Source organism: Nelumbo nucifera, chromosome 1 (assembly GCF_055504915.1).
Source record: "Nelumbo nucifera cultivar China Antique chromosome 1, China Antique-T2T, whole genome shotgun sequence".
NCBI classification, from domain to species: domain Eukaryota; kingdom Viridiplantae; phylum Streptophyta; class Magnoliopsida; order Proteales; family Nelumbonaceae; genus Nelumbo; species Nelumbo nucifera.
Genome location: NC_142649.1, coordinates 213,452,344 through 213,470,053, shown reverse-complemented (window position 1 = coordinate 213,470,053; position 17,710 = coordinate 213,452,344). Strand labels below are relative to the sequence as shown.

The 17,710-nt window shown below is 40.1% G+C and overlaps 1 protein-coding gene across 1 annotated transcript in view; it reads left to right on the top strand.

Annotated features, from left to right (window-relative positions):
* LOC104604752 (transducin family protein / WD-40 repeat family protein) overlaps positions 1–17,710 on the top strand; it is a 73,279-nt gene that overhangs the window by 506 nt on the left and 55,063 nt on the right. Inside the window, exons 2-3 of the mRNA XM_010269259.2 lie at positions 13,372–16,074; positions 16,647–17,109. Of these exons, the coding sequence (XP_010267561.2) occupies positions 13,372–16,074; positions 16,647–17,109 (3,166 nt within the window). The remainder of the gene's footprint in view (positions 1–13,371; positions 16,075–16,646; positions 17,110–17,710) is intronic.

Sequence of the window (17,710 nt, the reverse complement as noted above, 5' to 3'; positions counted from 1 at the left end):
TTTTCTCTTGTCGAAGTTGAATTATCCCGTGTGTGAATTGCAGAACCGCTTGAAGGAAATGCACATTTTAACTCGGTACCTGAAGCTAATCTCTTATACCCGTTTAAACAAGATTCTATATAATTAAGGATCCGCGCAGGAAAGGTCTCAGCTAAACCTAATATTTTACATTTTAGTGATAAAAAAAGAAAAATAGTAGTAAAAAAAATAAATTTGCAAGGTAATTGCATATTTATTACATACCAATGAATATGGCATTAAAAACAACAGAATGGTGAAACATGATTCATGTAGCCGACCCCATATATTTGGGAAAATCTCATCCCTGTGTCCATAATTTCTACATGCTTCTTGTTCTAGTGGTAGTACATGTTGTTACTATTGAAGTATGCTGTGCTCTCTTCCGTTTACAAAATGTTGGGAAACATAGGTAAAGATGCTTTCCACTTTACCAAATAATAAAAGATGATTGTACAAAGGTGGTGGCAAAGGGGAAGGATTGTAGATTTGCATCTATGGCTCAGTTTGGAAGGAATACAAGTACAAATATGTACTGTACAAATACATATAAAATAACACAAAATACAAGGTTTTGCACTCTACATATTTGTATTTGTACTCCTTCCAAATGGAATCTAAGGCTCAGTTTGGAAGGAGTACAAATACAAATATGTAGAGTACAAAACCTTGTATTTTTTTGAAGATAAATAAAAGAAATTTTATTGCTAAAAGGAAAAACATTATAACATAACTAGGTGACAAGATGTCACCCCCTCCGGATTACAGCAATGAAAGCCACAAAACAAAAAGAAACACCATTTCAGAAACAATACACATCTCAGTACACCTATCAAGAATTCAGAGTAGACCAAAATTTAGCTCGAAAGTCTTTATTCCACAGTCCTTGAAACTCTGGAAGCAGTAGCACCCAGCCAATAACTGTTGAACTAATAACAGCTTCCAACTCATCCATTCTTTTTCCTTTCCCCTCAAAGTTCCTTCTATTTCTTTCCTTCCATATTTCCCAGCAAACAGCGAAAGAAATACATGTCCATAGGATCTTGACTTTAATTCCACCTTGAATTCTTGGCCAGCTGCTGAAGATCTCAGTCAGATCAGCCAAAGGACTCCTGACCACCTTGAATAACTTGAAAAAGTAGGACCAAGTTGGGTATGAAAAGTTACAATGGACTGATAAAAAAATGAAAAGTTACAATGGAGCAAAATGAGACACATCTTCCTCAGCAGCACAACATAACACACATCTACTTGGAAACTGCAGCCCTCTGAGTTTCAAGGTATCCTGTGTTAGAATGCATCCTCTTACAATCAACCAAGAAAAAGCTTCAGCCCTTGGTGGTACAGGCTTCCCCCAAATACCTCTAACTGGATCAGCCACCACCTGATTTCTGACCAGTGCCGTGTACAAGGACTTGACAGAAAACTTCCCATCCTTACACTCTTTCCATAATCTAACATCTGTATTTTGTATTATGTTGTATGCATTTGTACCATAGTTGTCAAGGCGGGCACCTAGGCGACAAGGCACCCTTTGAGGGTCGCCTCACCTAATCGCCAAACAGTTTTGTACTATGTATTATAAAATACTTTTTATTCTTTATTATTTTCTTATTTGTTAGGGTTTAATCAATATAAACATTGCTAATGCTGTATTGAACCCCCAAAGACTTTAAAACCTGAACCAATAAGTAAGGAAGAACTTAAAATTTTGTGTAATTAACACATTTTCTACTACTACTACTACTACTACTACTACTACTACTATTACACATTTTCTAATCAACACATTTTCTTTTCTTCTTTTCCTATAACAAAAATAAGGGTTCAGCTCCTATATTTTTTGAATTTTCTTTTCCTTCTTCTTTTTCTTCTCATGAATATGTTGATTTTCTATACTTTAACATGAACTCTATACTTATGAAAATTATGAATAATTCTTAAGAAAATATGCTTATGGTACCTAGGGAACTACCCTAGGATCTATGTTTTCTACATAAAAAAATCCATCGCCTAGGCGGCAAGGCGTCCCCCTGTCGCCTAGCCTCGCCTTGGCACCTTGAAAACTATGATTTGTACTGTACATATTTGTATTTGTACCCTTTCCAAACTGAGAAGAGTACAAATGCAAATATGTATGGTGCAAAACCTTCTATTTTCTAGGTTAATGATTGGAGGAGGGTAGCTGACTTACTGGCAACCAGGTTGAAGCTGAAGAGTGTCTTCATGGTAACCCCCTTCGATAACTGTAAAGCCATTCTAGATCCATTAAAGAATGATTTGGAAATATCAGCTATCAATGTTCAGGCTGAGTTCAGATCATTCACAGTCTTCAAATGGAATCCAACATCTAACTCCAAGGATTTTTTTGTCGAAGATGGTGTGGTGGTGCGTGTAATAGGCTTGCCATTCCATCTATGGAAACAAGAAATAGTAGAATCTATAGCTGTGTTGTGTGGAGGAATCTTGAAAGGTGCTTTCTGGGGAAATCTTTACTCAGTAGCAATCCTGCTAAGTGGTGTGAAGCCAGAAGACATTCCACGAAAGGTAGAGGTACGAACAGAGGGGAGCTTTGTCTCTGTATGGTTAGCTTCCTCCATTGAAGCAGTGCTGTGGAAGGAGGCTCATATGGTTGGAGGGGAGAAGGAGGAAGAAGAAGCACTACGTGGACTTGTGAGAGTGGTTAATTCAAATGGGAAGGGATGTTTCACTAAAAAGGGCCAACAAATTCTGGGAAGCCAAAAAGTTGTGGGGCAGTTGGAAGGTCAAACCTGGAGAAAGCAAGAAAAAATTATGACAAATGGCAGATCATTTGCACAGGTGGTGTCAAGGGAAACAAACAAAAATTCACTAGTTTCGAAAGGGAGAGGGCTGAACAAGCAATCTCAGACAGGGAAGGTTGCTGGTTCGACCATTAAATCAGGGGGGCGTGACCTTTTAAGTGGTCACGTGGGACGAAATGAAGGGCCCAATCGAGTGGATCCACTTGATGAAGGGCCAGAGAAGGCATCTCAAATAAAGGCTGTAAAGGTGGGCTCCCATAGGCTTCAACCCAAGGCCCATTACAAGATAGATGGGCCGAGGGGTACTTTAAGTAAGCACGTGACTGGGAGGAGGGACGAGCTGATAGACAAAATTAAGCATCTATCTTCTTCTACCCCGAACCCCTCCTCTCGTTCGAATAGTTCAGGCGCAAAAAAATCTCCAGATTCGCAGTCGCGAGGCTCTCTATAGTGGGTCCCATCCAACCTGGCGAACCGTCTCTCACCAGATAGGCGCAACCCGAGATACCTCAAGCCTAGTGATGAGAACAGAATAGGGATTGAAGACTGGTCGAGTGAACAAAACAGCAATGACGATTCTGATAGAGACGAAACGCTAAGTCTGGGAAGTCTGTCTCTGAAAAGCAACAATGATTTTTTTGAAACAGAAAGTTTGCATACAGAGCTGTTGTTTCCAGAGGAAGAGATTGAAGAGGCAGGTGGCGAGAAGGCTAGAATTGGTGAAGAAAATGGTTCTAAAGCTGTGAAAACTCCTCCTCCCTTCGTCGAGGGAGCTGACCCTGAGTCTAATGAACTACAGTATGCTGGTGGAGAGGGACAAGAATCGGCTGTGAGGATGGATGCGGGTATTCCAGTGTCGGAAACACAGAGAAAGGTCTTCCAAGTGGGTAGGTCGTCAGGAAGTGATTCTTTCACCATGTATACTTCACAACCTTGTCCAAAAAGGGGAAAGGCTTTAAAACCAGTTGCCGCCTGTCAGCAAGTCATTTCCAATGATTCTAGTCCTACCCCCGTTCTATCAGGTATAGGTGTCAATTCTGTTTTAGGTACTGATTTGTTTGCTCTGCCTGTAATAGATATCCCAGCTTCCCATCCTGGAGGTTCTGATGCAAGAAAGAGGGTGATAGTGGAAGGAGGAGAGAGGGTGTTGGAAGGAAGTAGTAAGGGGGAGGCAGACAGAATTTGGGAGTTTATTTGTACAATGATGGAGGAACAAAATAAAAAGGAAGGACTCAGAGAAAGATGCTGTAGCCAAAATAAGTGTGAGCAGGGTAAAATTCTTCCTCAGACATTGGCTGGAAAGGATGGAGAAAAGAAAGAGGATGATTGCTGTATTAGGATGGGGGGGGGGGGAAAGGAACAAATAAGAAAAAAAGATCTGAAGTGGAAAGGCTAATTTCAGACATTGAGGGGGATTTAGAATTCAGTGGTAGAGGGGATAGGAGGAAGGGCCTAAAATAAGGAGAATATGGCCTCTTATTGGGTTCTTTTGTTACTTTGTCTCGTTGAAAATTATTAGTTGGAACGTAAGAGGGTTAGGGAGTGCAAGGAAGAGAAGGGTGATCAAAGACCTACTCCAAAGGGAAAAACCTGATATTGTGCTGTTACAAGAATCCAAATTGATGGAATTAGATGGGAGATGGGTGAGGAGTTTTTGGAGGTCTAGAGGTTTAGGTTGGAGCTCGGCTCCTTCTTGGGGAGCCTCGGGGGGGATTGTAACACTGTGGATGGAGGATGTGGTAGAAGTAGTGGAAGAATTGATAGACAGATTCTCAGTTTCCATTAAGTGCAAGAATGTAGAGAATGGGTGTGCATGGGTTTTAACCAATGTTTATGGCCCTAATTCCTATAGAGAGAGGAATGAGATGTGGGAGGAACTATATGCAATCAAAGGGCTATGGGATGGTCCTTGGTGCCTGGGCGGGGATTTTAACGTCATTGGATTCTCTGATGAAACCAGTAATCCCCAACAGGTAATCTCAATAAGCATGAGGAAATTTAATGGTTTTATTAAAGATTGTGATCTAAAGGAAATACCTCTGCTGCAAGCCAGTTACACTTGGTCCAACCTTCAGGAAACCCCTTTGTGCTCGAAGTTGGATAGATTCCTATTTAACCTTGCCTGGGAGAATAGTTTGGAAAACTTGGTTGCTAGGGCGTTACCCAGGGTCACCTCCGATCACTGTCCTATCCAAATAGGTACTGAGTCTTTTCCTATAGGACCCAAACCTTTTAGATTTGAAAATATGTGGCTTACCCATCCAGATTTTGTGAAAAAAGTGGAGTGGTGGGGTGAGGAGGAGAGGGGCGTAAGATGGAAGGGGATCAAGTTCCACAAGAAATTAAAAAGGTTGAGAGCCAAAATAAAAGAGTGGAATAGAGATCAGTTTGGTAGAATTGAGGAGCTAAAGTTGGGCCTAATCTCTCGAATAGAGAACTTGGATGTAAAGGAATTTCACAATGGGCTGACCGAGGAGGACAGAGTGTTAAGGAGACAATTAAAAAAGGATTTGGAAGAGGTGTTATTGAGGGAAGAAATCAGTTGGAGACAAAAATCTAGACACAAGTGGATTAAGGAAGGCGATGGGAACACTAGATTCTTCCATGATTTGGCAAATGGGAGACGAAGAAAGAATTTTGTGACCAAGCTAGAGATAGGAGAGGTGTTTACCAACCAGGATGACATAGCTAAAAAATTTGTGGACCACTTCAAATCGATTTATAGAAGGCCTTTGAGAGAGAGAGGACAGTCATGGAAAGGGTGGATTGGCCAAGAATTGATGGAGTGGCAAGGTGGCTGGAAAGGGATTTCGAGGAAGAAGAGATTAAGAAAACTGTCTTTATAATGGATAGATCCAAGGCTCCGGGTCCAGATGGCTTTACAATGGGTTTTTATCAAGACTGTTGGGAGGTGTTGAAAGAGGATCTAGCTGAAGTCTTTAAGGAATTTGCAGACAATCACACTATAAGCCCTGGAATTAATGCCACCTTTTTGGCCTTGATACCTAAGAAGAATGATGCCAACCACCCAATAGATTATAGGCCTATTAGTCTGGTGACAAGCATCTATAAAATTCTGGCTAAAGTGCTCTCATTGAGAATCAAAACAGTCCTCCCTACCATCATTAGTGAAACCCAGGGGGCTTTCATTCAAGGGCGACATATAACAGATCAGATCTTAATTGCGAATGAGTGTGTGGAGGAAATGAAAAGATCTAGTAAGAGGATTCATTTGTAAATTGGATCTTGAAAAGGCTTATGATTTGGTGGACTGGAAGTTTCTATTGGAGGTTATGCAAAACTGTGGACTTGGGGACAAGTGGTGTAATTGGATCTTTGGGTGTATCAGTACTTGTCACTACTCTATTCTGGTAAATGGTACGGTGAGAGACTTTTTTCCAGCTTGCAGGGGTGTCAGGCAAGGGGATCCACTTTCGCCCTTCCTTTTTACCTTAGTAGCTGATGTGATTAGTAGGATCATTACTAAGGTTGACAGCGAAGATGCCATTAGGGGTTGGAGAATAGGGAAACACCAAGTCCCCGTCACCCACCTTCAGTTTGCAGATGACCTAATGATTTTTTGTGAAGGAGGTATTAGTGAAAAGGTAGCAAACCTAAAGGATATAATAAAAGGATTTGAAAGTGTCTCTAATTTGAGAATAAATCTGGAAAAGAGCTGCATAGCGGGTATAAATTTGGAGGTAGGGGAGGTCGAAGCTATTGCGGAGTGTCTTAAGTGTTCCACCTCTGCTTGGCCTATGTCATATTTAGGGCTTCCTTTAGGGGCAAATCCTAGGGAGAGTAGATTTTGGACCCCAGTGATAGAAAAGTTTGAGAAGAGATTAGCCTCATGGAAGAGGAACTATATCTCTTTAGGAGGGAGAATTACCCTAATAAGAGCTACCTTGGCTAACTTACCTACCTATTATTTGTCTGTCTTTAGAATACCAGTTAGGGAAGCTAGGAAACTGGAGAAGTTGATGAGAGACTTCTTATGGGAGCCGGGACAAGAAAAAAATGATCACTTGGTTAATTGGGAAATTGTGTGTAGAAGTAAAGAAGAGGGGGGCTTGGGAATTGGGAGGGTAATTAGAAAGAATCAAGCTCTGTTAGGGAAATGGTTGTGGAGATGGCCTTTGGAAAGAGAGAGATTGTGGCATGAGGTGGTGGGAAGCATTCATGGGAGGTCAGAGAACGGATGGGATGCTGGTGTATCGAGGCAAGCTAACCTAGCAGCACTGTGGAAGGCTATTCACAACACCCTTCCTCAATTCCTCAATTTTATCAGGTATGAAGTTTGTTCTGGCAACTCTGTTCTTTTTTGGGAGGATATTTGGGTAGGAGACTCACCGTTAAAGGACTTGTTCCTTCGCTTTTTTTCTATTTCTTTGTACAAAAAAGAGGTGGTCTCAAAATTTGTTTCACCTTTGGGAACACCCTTAGATCCTACTTGGGATTTTGGGTTTCGTAGAGAACTTAGGGATGCTGAAATTGAGTCTCTTTCTATTTTGCTTGGTTGTCTTAATCAGGTTTGTTTGGATCCCTCCAAGCCAGATAAGAGAGTTTGGACTCCTAGACCCATTGGAACCTTCTCTTGTGCTTCTTTCTTCAAGTCCATCTCTCAACTTTCTTCTCACCAACTCTTTCCGTCTAAAGAAATTTGGTGCAGGCCAGTCCCCCCAAAAATTATGGCTTTTTGTTGGGAAGTATTCCATGGGAAAGTAAACACTTTAGACAACCTACAAAAGAGAAGACCTTTTCTCTGTATTTCTCCTAATTGGTGTATCCTCTGTAGAGCTCACGGTGAGGATTGTTACCATCTACTAGTATCTTGTCCTTTTTCTGCAGACCTTTGGGCTTGGCTACTTTCATTGTTTGGGGGTAGTTGGAGTCTACCAGCAGAAGTTCACATGCTCTTCAACCATTCTACCTTTTATTGGCCTACAAAAATAGGGAGAATTATGTGGAGATGTGCTCGTGCTGCTTTGACTTGGACTCTTTGGGAAGAAAGGAATCTCAGAATTTTTCAAGACAAGGAAAGGAACAGCCAAGATTTGAAAGACTGTGTGTTAAACAATGCAATACATTGGCTGAAGACCTTGGAAATCTTCCATCATTTCTCCTTTAATGACCTTTGGAGAAATTGGTCAGTAGTAGCAAGGTGCTCATCTTTAAAGGACAAATCAATTACAAGCTAGTCTCCTCCACCCGAAGGCTCAATAAAGTTGAACTTTGATGGAAGCAGCATGCGTAATCTAGGATTACCCGGAGTGGGGGGTGCTTTGAGAAATGAGAAGGGAGAGATTTTGTTGCTCTACTCAGGTCCCTTGGGAATTGGGAACTCCATCAGGGCAGAACTCTTAGCTGCTGTACAAGGGGTGCAATTTGCAAACCAGCTGGGGGTACAACACCTAATAATCGAGGGGAATTCCAAAGTGGTGGTGGGTTGGTTAAAAAATTCTGAAGAGGCTATGTGGCGATACAAGAATGAAATGAAGAAATTTAGTTGGTTGACAAGGAATATGTTGGTCACTGTACAGTGGGTGGGGAGATCAGCAAATACTATGTTAGATGTGTTAGCTAAGCAAGGGGTAACTAGGGAAGAATTATTTTGGGCTCAGTTGTGATTATTGTTTTTCTTTCCTAGTTTACTTGTAAGACTCAAGGAGGGGCTGCAGCTCGTGCCTCTCATTGGAATGATGTATGAACTCACTCTAAAGTTGCTTCTGAATCAATAAACTTATTATTATTCATCAAAAAAAAACCTTCTATTTTCTATTATTTTGTATTCTTAAACCTTGTTTTTGCATTGCATATATTTGTATATGTACTCTTCCCAAACTGAGCATAAGGAAAATGAGGATCTAAGTTTGAAATTGAATCTTAGTGGTCTCTATCCATGAAGAGCTGGGGAAACTTTGTAGCAATCCTGGTAATAGGTCATTTTTCCCTCTCCCTAAAATTCAAGAATGTGGATGATGGGTTCATTTGGGTGTTGAAAAATATCTATGGACCCAATAGGTATAGACTTTAATGTGGTCAGATTCACGGAGACAAATAATCCCAACCAATTAGTCACCACTAGTATGAGAAAGTTTAATGATTTCATAGAGAAGTGTGAACTAAAGGAACTTCCCACCCAACAAATTTTATTCACTTGGTCCAATTTACAAATCCCCCCTAGTTGCTCAAAGCTGGACAAATTTATTTTCACTCTAGATTGGGAAGAACATTGGAATGGATTGGTGTCAAGAGCTTTACTGTGAGTCACTTCTAACCATTGCCCAATTAGCATTGGAACCAAAAACTTTTTGAGTGGCCCCAAACCCTTTAGGTTTGAGAATATGTGGCTTACACACCCTAACTTTATCCATAAGGTAGAGGAATGGTGGGGAGCAGAAGTGCAAGGAATTTGGGGGAAAAGGTGCACTTTTTCATAGGAAGCTAAAAAGGCTTAAATACGAAATCAAAGAGTGGAACAGAGACCATTTTGGAAGAGTAGAGGAGAGGAAATTATTGGTAACTTCTCAAATTGAGCTTTTGGATGCTAAAGAAAGCCAATGATCAATAAATGAGGAAGATAAGGTTGTCAGATGGTCGTTAAAAAAAGATTTGGAAGAAATTTTGTTGAGGGAAGAAAACAGTTGGAGGCAGAAATCTAGGCACATTTGGATCAAAGAGGGGGATGGGAATACCAAATTTTTCTATGCACTTGCTAATGGAAGAAGAAGAAAAAATTTTGTGGGGAAATTAGAAGTAAACAGAGAAACTTTGGTTAATCAAGAAGAAATTGCTAACTTTTTTGTGGCTCATTTCAAATCCGTTTTTAAAAGACAAGAGGATGTGGGTGCTACTTTGGAGGGACTGGATTGGCCAAGATTGAGTCTGGACTTGGAAAGAGTGTTGGAAAGGGATTTTGACTTGGAGGAGATAAGGGGAGCTATATTTTCAATGGCCAGATCTAAAGCTCTAGGACCGGATGGTTTCACTATGGCCCTTTATCAAAACTGTTGGGAGATAGTTAAAGTGGACCGTTTGGCTATCTTTGAGGAGTTTGTTGGGGAACACTTTATTAGTCCGGGAATAAATTCAACTTTCCAAGCCTTGATTCCCAAGAAGGGAGGAGCCAATCAGCCGAGAGATTTCAAACCAATCAGCCGGGTAACAAGCATCTGTAAAATCTTGACCAAGGTTTTGTCTTTAAGATTAAAGCAAATCCTTCCTGGTTTGATAAGCCACTCCCAAAGTGCGTTCATTCAAGGTAGACAGATCACAGATCAAGTTTTGATAGATAATGAATGCGTAGAGGATTTTAAGAAAAGGGAAAAAAAGGTTGTGTGTAAATTGGACTTGGAGAAAGCTTATAATATGGTTGATTGGTCCTTCCTCTTGGACACCTTGAAAAATTTTGGGTTTGGGGAGAGATGGTATGGTTGGATTGAGGGTTGCTTGAAGACATGTCATTATTCAGTCCTTGTTAATGGAGTAGTTAGAGACTTTTTCCTAGCAACAAGAGGTTTGAGGCAATGGGATCCCCTTTCTCCTTTCCTATTTACCTTGGTAGCTTAGGTGTTTAATAGTCTTGTTGTAAGAGATGATTACTTGGGACTGGTTAAAGGTTGGAGGGTTGGGAGAGAGAGCACAATTGTTACACACTTGAAGTTTGCTGATGATACAATCATATTTTGTGAAAGTGTTGATCCTCAAAGGGCAAGTAATTTGAAGCAGGTGATCAAACTGTTTGAATTTGTCCCTAAGTTGAAGATTAACTTTGAAAAGAGTTGCATAGTGGGACTGAACTGGTAGAGGAGGAGATGACTGGTCTAGCAGAAGCCTTAGGTTGTCCTACCGCTAGGTGGCCTTTGAAATATCTAGCTATGCCCTAGGAGCCAGCCCATGGGAAGGAAGCTTTCGGAGTCCAATTCTTGAAAGATGCACTAGGAAATTGTCAGCTTGGAAAAGGAATTATGTGTATCTAGGGGGTCGTATCACTCTGATTAAATCTACTTTAGCTAACCTTCCACTGTTCTTTCTCTCAGTATTCAAAATGCCACAAAGGGAGGTAATGAAAGTAGAGAAGATCATGAGGAACTTCTTATGGGAACCTGGTGAAGGAAGGAACAATCACTTGGTGAGATGGGATCTAGTTTGTAGAAGTAAGGAGCAAGGGGGTTTAGGTTTAGGCAATATAGGGAAGCATGAAGCTTTATTGGGCAAATGGCTTTGGAGTAGGGGTGATCATTTCAGCCCAGCCTGGCCCGGAAATTCCGGGCTTGGGCCTGGGTTTTGTGTTCAGGCCTGGCCCGGACCCGGGCCCAACTCAGGCCCGCAAATTTTAGGGCCAGTTTTGGGCTTAATACTTCAAGCCCGCATATATTTAAACTTACACATTTTATGTATAATGTATACATATGTATACTAGTTATTTTACATTATATTATATATTTTATATATAAATATTATACCATGACATGTATAATTTATATATAAAATATATATAAATTATAGATATATAAATAAGTTTATATGCATGTTATGTCATTTAATATAAAATGTTATAGATATGTAATGTTTTACATATGAAAGACATTGGCCCAGAATCAGGCTCGGCCCGGCCCGGGCCCATGTAGACCTGGGCTAGGGCTTATGTTTCAGGCCTGGAACCCTGGGCCGGGCGGGCCCAGGCCTAAGCTATAACCCTTATCATAAGTGCAAAGCTTGGCCTGGCCTGGCCTATGATCCACCCCTACTTTGGAGATGGCCATTCGAGAGAGATAGGCTTTGGCATAAGGTGGTGGGAAGTATTCATGGTTATGCAGAAATGATTGGGATGCTGGAGTGTCTCGGCAGGCTACTCTATACTTTCCGTGGAAGGCTATTCATAGTATTCTTCCCCAATTCCTCATCCTTATCAGGTATGATGTGTGTACTGGTGATAAGATTCTCTTTTGGGAAAACACCTGGATTGGTAATTCCACCCTTAAGGATCTCTATCCATCTTTGTTTTCCCTTTCCCTTTTTAAAAGTGAACCCATTCATAGATTTGTTTCTTTCTCCCAATCCTCTGGATTCAGCTGGAATTTGGGTTTCAGAAGAGATCTAAGAGATTTTGAAATCGATCAAGCTGCTTCTTTGATCAAGACCCTAACAATGTTTGCTTGGACCCTTCTAAACCTGATGTTAGAATCTGGACTCCCAACCCTCTGGGTCTTTTTTCTTGTGCCTCCTTTTTCTCTCAGTTGTGCTCAATCCCTAACCCTCAGCCTTTCTTTTGGAAAGAAGTTTGGCCTAAATCCATTCCCCCTAAAGTTGGAGCCCTCTGTTGGGAAGCCTCTCTTGGGAAATTAAACACACTGGATACCTTGCAAAAGAAAAGACCTAACTTCTGTGTCTCCCCAAGCTGGTGTTTCCTTTGCAAAGCAAATGGAGAGAGCTGTTACCATCTTTTAATTTCTTGCCCATTTGTTGTAAATCTTTGGGAAAAAATTTTGATCTTTTTGGGGGTAGGTGGGTGATGCCTCTACAAACCGGGGGGCTTTTCGACCCTACAACTTTTAGGTGGCCTAAGAGAAGAGGTAGAATTTTATGGAGATGTGTTAGGGCTGCTTTAGTATGGACAGTTTGGGAGGAAAGAAATAACAGAATTTTTAATGATAAAGAAAGGGATATGGATACTGTTTGGGCATGTCTGCTAATGAGGGCTATAAGCTGGGCCAAATCTTTAGATTTATTCTCACTTAACTCCTTTGATGTCATATGGATAAACTGGGTATCTGTTGCAAATTCTTCTTCGGTTAAGGATAAACCTGTTGTAGATTGGAAGCCGCCAGAAGAAGGTTTCATAAAGTTCAATTTTGATGGCAGCAGCATTGGCAATCCTGACCCTCTGGCATTGGGGGTGTCTTTAGGAATGAAGAGGGACAGATTATGGCCTTATTCTTGGGCTCAATTGGTGTGGGGGATGCAGCTAGTGCAGAGGTGCAAGCTGCTCTACAGGGAGCACAGATTGCTAAAGAACTGAACTTTAGGAGGTTGATCTTTGAAGGTGATTCTAGAGTTGTAACTGGGTGGCTGAAAGAACCAGAGACAGTAGCATGGTCTTTTAGGGGAGAAATGAAAAGATTCAAATGGCTTACCACTAATCTCACGGTTAGATTTCAGTGGGAGAGGAGGTCGGCAAACGGGTTGTCTGGGATCATTTGTAATTTTACTTTGTTTTTGAGGCAGCAAGTTGCGCCTCCTGAGAGATATCAGCTTGGTATGAATTTGTCTGCTTACTTTTATTACTATTAATAAAATACTTAATTATCCATAAAAAAAATCCTGGAAATGCTGCATCAGGAGACTTTTTTTCCCTCTTAGGTTGTCGTTTCTTTTATTTTTAGAAGGATTATTATATATGATTTCTTCTTTGTATAACATATTGGTATCCCTAATTTTTTTGAATGACCTCAGCAACTTGACTTGATCTCCTTTAATGGTAAACTCTTTATCTCTTTACTTGTACTTTGGCATGCTTTATCTTCTTTCAAATGTTCTTAAATCTGAACATTGATATTTTTATCTTCAGGTTCTTCTTATTGGAGGCAAGATGCTGTCCTTGTACAATCTTATACAGTGGAGGCCATCAAATGGACAGGTTCTGGTGATGGGATTATTGCAGCTGGAATTGAGGTGGTATTGTGGAAAAGGAAGAACCAGACCTGGGAAATAGCTTGGAAGTTCAGAACAGAACAACCTCAAAATCTGGTTTCTGCAACCTGGACTGTTGAAGGACCTGCAGCAACTGCAGCATGCTTATGTGCATTGGATGTTGAAGGATCACCTTCTCTGTTTAAAGGGGTAAATAAATGTGTGTTAGTGTGTCAGAATGATGGGAAAACTGGATTTTGGAAAGCAGAGTTAAACCATCCTCAGCCAGTTTCAATGATTCAGTGGAGGCCATTGATTAAAACAGGATCAAATAGAGATACATTGCATCCACAAAAGGATGTTCTCTTAACATGCTGCTTAGATGGAACTGTAAGGTTGTGGAGTGAAATTGACAGTGGGAGGGGTAGAAAGTTTAGTAAGGACATCAATGATCAAAAAACCATGAGGCAATCTTTCCATGTTACTGCTGTAATTGAAATAAACCAATCCTTGAGGGCAACCTTGGGCAAAGATGCATTTGTAACATGGGCAATGGAACTCACAGGTACAGTAAATACATGTATACATGAAACGCCAGGCAGGTGTGAGTGGTTAATTGGGTTTGGACCAGGAATGTCACTTACTTTCTGGGCTGTCCACTGCCTTGATGATACTTCCCCATTAAGGTTCCCACGGGTGACTTTATGGAAGAGACAAGAGTTACCAAGTCCAGAAGGTGTTTATCATTATGGAATTGCTAAGCCAAGTTCTGAAGACCTATCCCTTTTTTATAATGCTGTTACGTTGAGGAGTAAACTCTTTGGACCACCAACCACATGCTCTTTGATACAGTTATTACCTTGCAATTCCATGAGTTGGTTACAGTTATATACCCCTCCATCTAGTAACACAGAGGATGCATCTTTAAAGCAATTATGGGAGAACTGTTTATCATGTTGTGCAGGTGGGGTTGTGAGTCTAGACGGTCACAATGGAAAAATCTTACAAGTAGCAGTGCATCCCTATAGTTGTGAAGTTGAACTTGCTGTTTCATTAGATTCTAATGGTTTGCTGCTTTTCTGGTCTCTTTCTGCCACTTCCAATTGCATGTTTGATATGCCAATGGTGGTTCCCCATACATGGAAACTATTGGGCAGAACTGTGACTAAAGACTTGTCGTGTTTTGAATATTCAAGCGTGAGGTGGGCACCTTCAGTTTTGGATGGGAGCTGTATTCTTCTTATGGGACATGCTGGAGGAATTGATTGCTTCATCATTCAATTCTCCAAAAATGAAGAAAGGAGTGTATTGCCTCAAAAATTATGTACAATTCCTTTCAGTGATCATAGTCAGAAAGAAGCACCCACCAACATCTTTGCAGTCCCTCTGCCTTCAGCCTGTAGTAAGAGGTTTATTTCTAATGATTTTATGTTGCTAGGAGTATGGATGAAAGAATTCCAGGCTCTATCATGGAAAATTACCTTGCATGCTGATGATTTACCTGGAAGCAGCTGCAGTTGCAGTTTTGAGAGTGCACAGAGATATGAAAGTACCTTTGCTGGGAAAAAATGTTATGTTGTTGTTCAAGTGTGCTCAGAAAAGTTTCCAGATTTCCACAGCCCTGCTCAAGTTACAAGTGTAGGTGTTGTCTGTTCAGATGTTTTGACACCATCCATACAACGGAAGTGGGCTTTGTCTAATGGTTTCTGCCTGAACTCTTCTGCATATCACATGGCCACAGGATATGCTGATGGTACTCTGAAACTATGGAGAAGTATTCCTGTAAAATCATCAACTCAACATCCTGAACCAGTTCACTTGTCCTGGGAGCTTGTGGGTAAGCTAACCACCCATGAAGGTCCAGTCAGTGCAATAGCTTTGTCTGGGTGTGGTCAGAAGCTTGCAACTGTTTGCGCTGCAGGTCATGTGGATGGTGTGAGCACTCTTCATATATGGGAATCTGTACGTCTCATAGGTTCAGGAAGTTTTTTTCTAGAAGATAAGATATCCCTGGATGGGGTTGTTATTTCTTTAAACTGGTTATCCATAGGGAATGGCCATTTACTACTTGGTGTTTGCATGCAGAATGAATTGCGTGTGTACGCTAAAAGAAGGTGTGGCACTGAGATTCTAGAAAAACCAGGAAACTCATTGGAGATGCATGTTTGGCTTTGTATTGCAGTAGGTCACACTTCGCAAGTAGCTCAAGACTTCCTTTGGGGACCAAGGGCTAATCCTGTGCTTGTTCATGAGAGGTACTTTTCTGTTTTCAGTCAGTGGTCATTCCATATGGATAAGAATGACCAGGCCAAGCAGTATCGAGAATGTGAGGAAGATAATCCTCACCATTGTATGGCTAGAACAGATAGAGACATGCTTCCTGCTATTTTTGCAGGTTGCATTAGTTATGATGATAAATTCTTAACAAGTGATGAGAGCAGTGAAGGATGCAAGTCCATACTGCCAACAAAGATGAATATGAAAAATGATCATCTGTTCTACAACTTTTTAACACTTCCTCAACAGCAATATGATTCAGATACCACATTCGGCCCATGGACCATGCTTGAAGTAGAAGAGAAATTACATGGAGTTTTGCCTGTTTATCATCCAGAATCACTCCTGATGAATATATGTTCAGGTATTTTAGTACTTTATTCATTTATTTTTATAAACTTTCAAGATTTAGAACCTGGAAAAATGCATAGTTTTTTTCCTCCTGCTAAGTGCAGAAGCACTGGCAATGCAAAGTTGGTTATAATTTTCAGGTATCAGATACTCTTGAAGAGGACATATGTTACTAATTAAGACTACATGCTTTTGGTTCTGGGTTGTCCATCTTATTTTTTAGACTTGCTTAAAATCTGTATTCTGTAGGCTGAATTTTGTGACCTCTATGTCTATTGTATTGAAGTTCTTATGGGTAATATTCTACTAACTATCAGGGACTGTTTGATAATGGATGAAGTTGCAGAACTGAATGAATTGTTGCTTTGTCTTGTAGTGCATAAATCATTAAGTAGGTTGTGATCTCCTTATGGCTGAATGGAATGTTAGGTTGATTATTTTATCCTTAAATATTTTATTATATAACTATTCTATCCACTAAAAGACAAATAAGTTGTTTAGACCAGCCACTTCAGCTGTTATCAAACGGCCCTTTTGGTATTCACTCATATCAAACTTAACATATGCAGAAACAACTGTTTGTAGGGAATTGGAAACGTGCATATATTGCTGTGCAGCATCTTGTGGGATATCTTACCTCTGATAATTCCTCTGCCTGCGAGGAGGCATTTAACTTGGCAAAACGTAGCCATATCATTCCACAGATACACTTGGCAAATTATCTTGAAGAACTTTTCTCCACAAACTTAAGTGATACAAAATTACAATGGGGTGGAGTTCCTGCTTCAATGACATCAGCTTCACAGTTTGAGAGAAGCTCCTCCCAGTTTTCTGGATATAAATCAGAGACCAATGCTACCAATAATATGTTCACTTCCACTTTAAGGAATTCTGAAATTGACCACTTTATTGAAACTCTAAACAAAGTCCATCCAGCTACAAAAAACATGGAAAGACTCAAAATTCTTGCAGTTTTAGATCTTTTGGGAGAAATCGGTGGTCTGTGCTCTTCTTCTGCCTATGGAAGTCTAGATGAACCTGGACGAAGGTATGTCTGAGATTGATTATGTTGAACTCTATGATTTTAACCTGGATATTTTTGTTCATTTTGTATTGGTTTGTTTACGTACTGTCTTATCTGGTTTCTTGGTTTCACTTTGAGATCCTAGGTCCAAAATATCAGAAACACAAGATGCATCAGAAAGGCAATTTTAAGATACATATTGGGATACACTTTGGATATACATGGATACACTATGGAAACTCAAATAAATCATAAAAATACATTAATACCACTAAATATAAGTCTTAAATAAGGTATATACATAAGAATCACATACTTTAATTGTTCCTATGAAGAAATATATCATAATCAACATACAAGAATATATAAAATTGTGTCATTGGTCAATTTCTAGTGAATAAGTTATAAATTGATACATATTACAAAAGACTTAAAACTTAATTCACATAAGTTATATTCTTGACCACTAAAAGTTTAAGTGGTTACTCCTTATTAAAAAATAATCACTTAAATTACATTCAGTTTAACCACCAATCTTACTGTTTAAGTTTAACCACTTAAACTATGCAAAATTACATGCAAGTATAAAATTAGTATTTTTTATATTGAAATTATTATTTTGAAT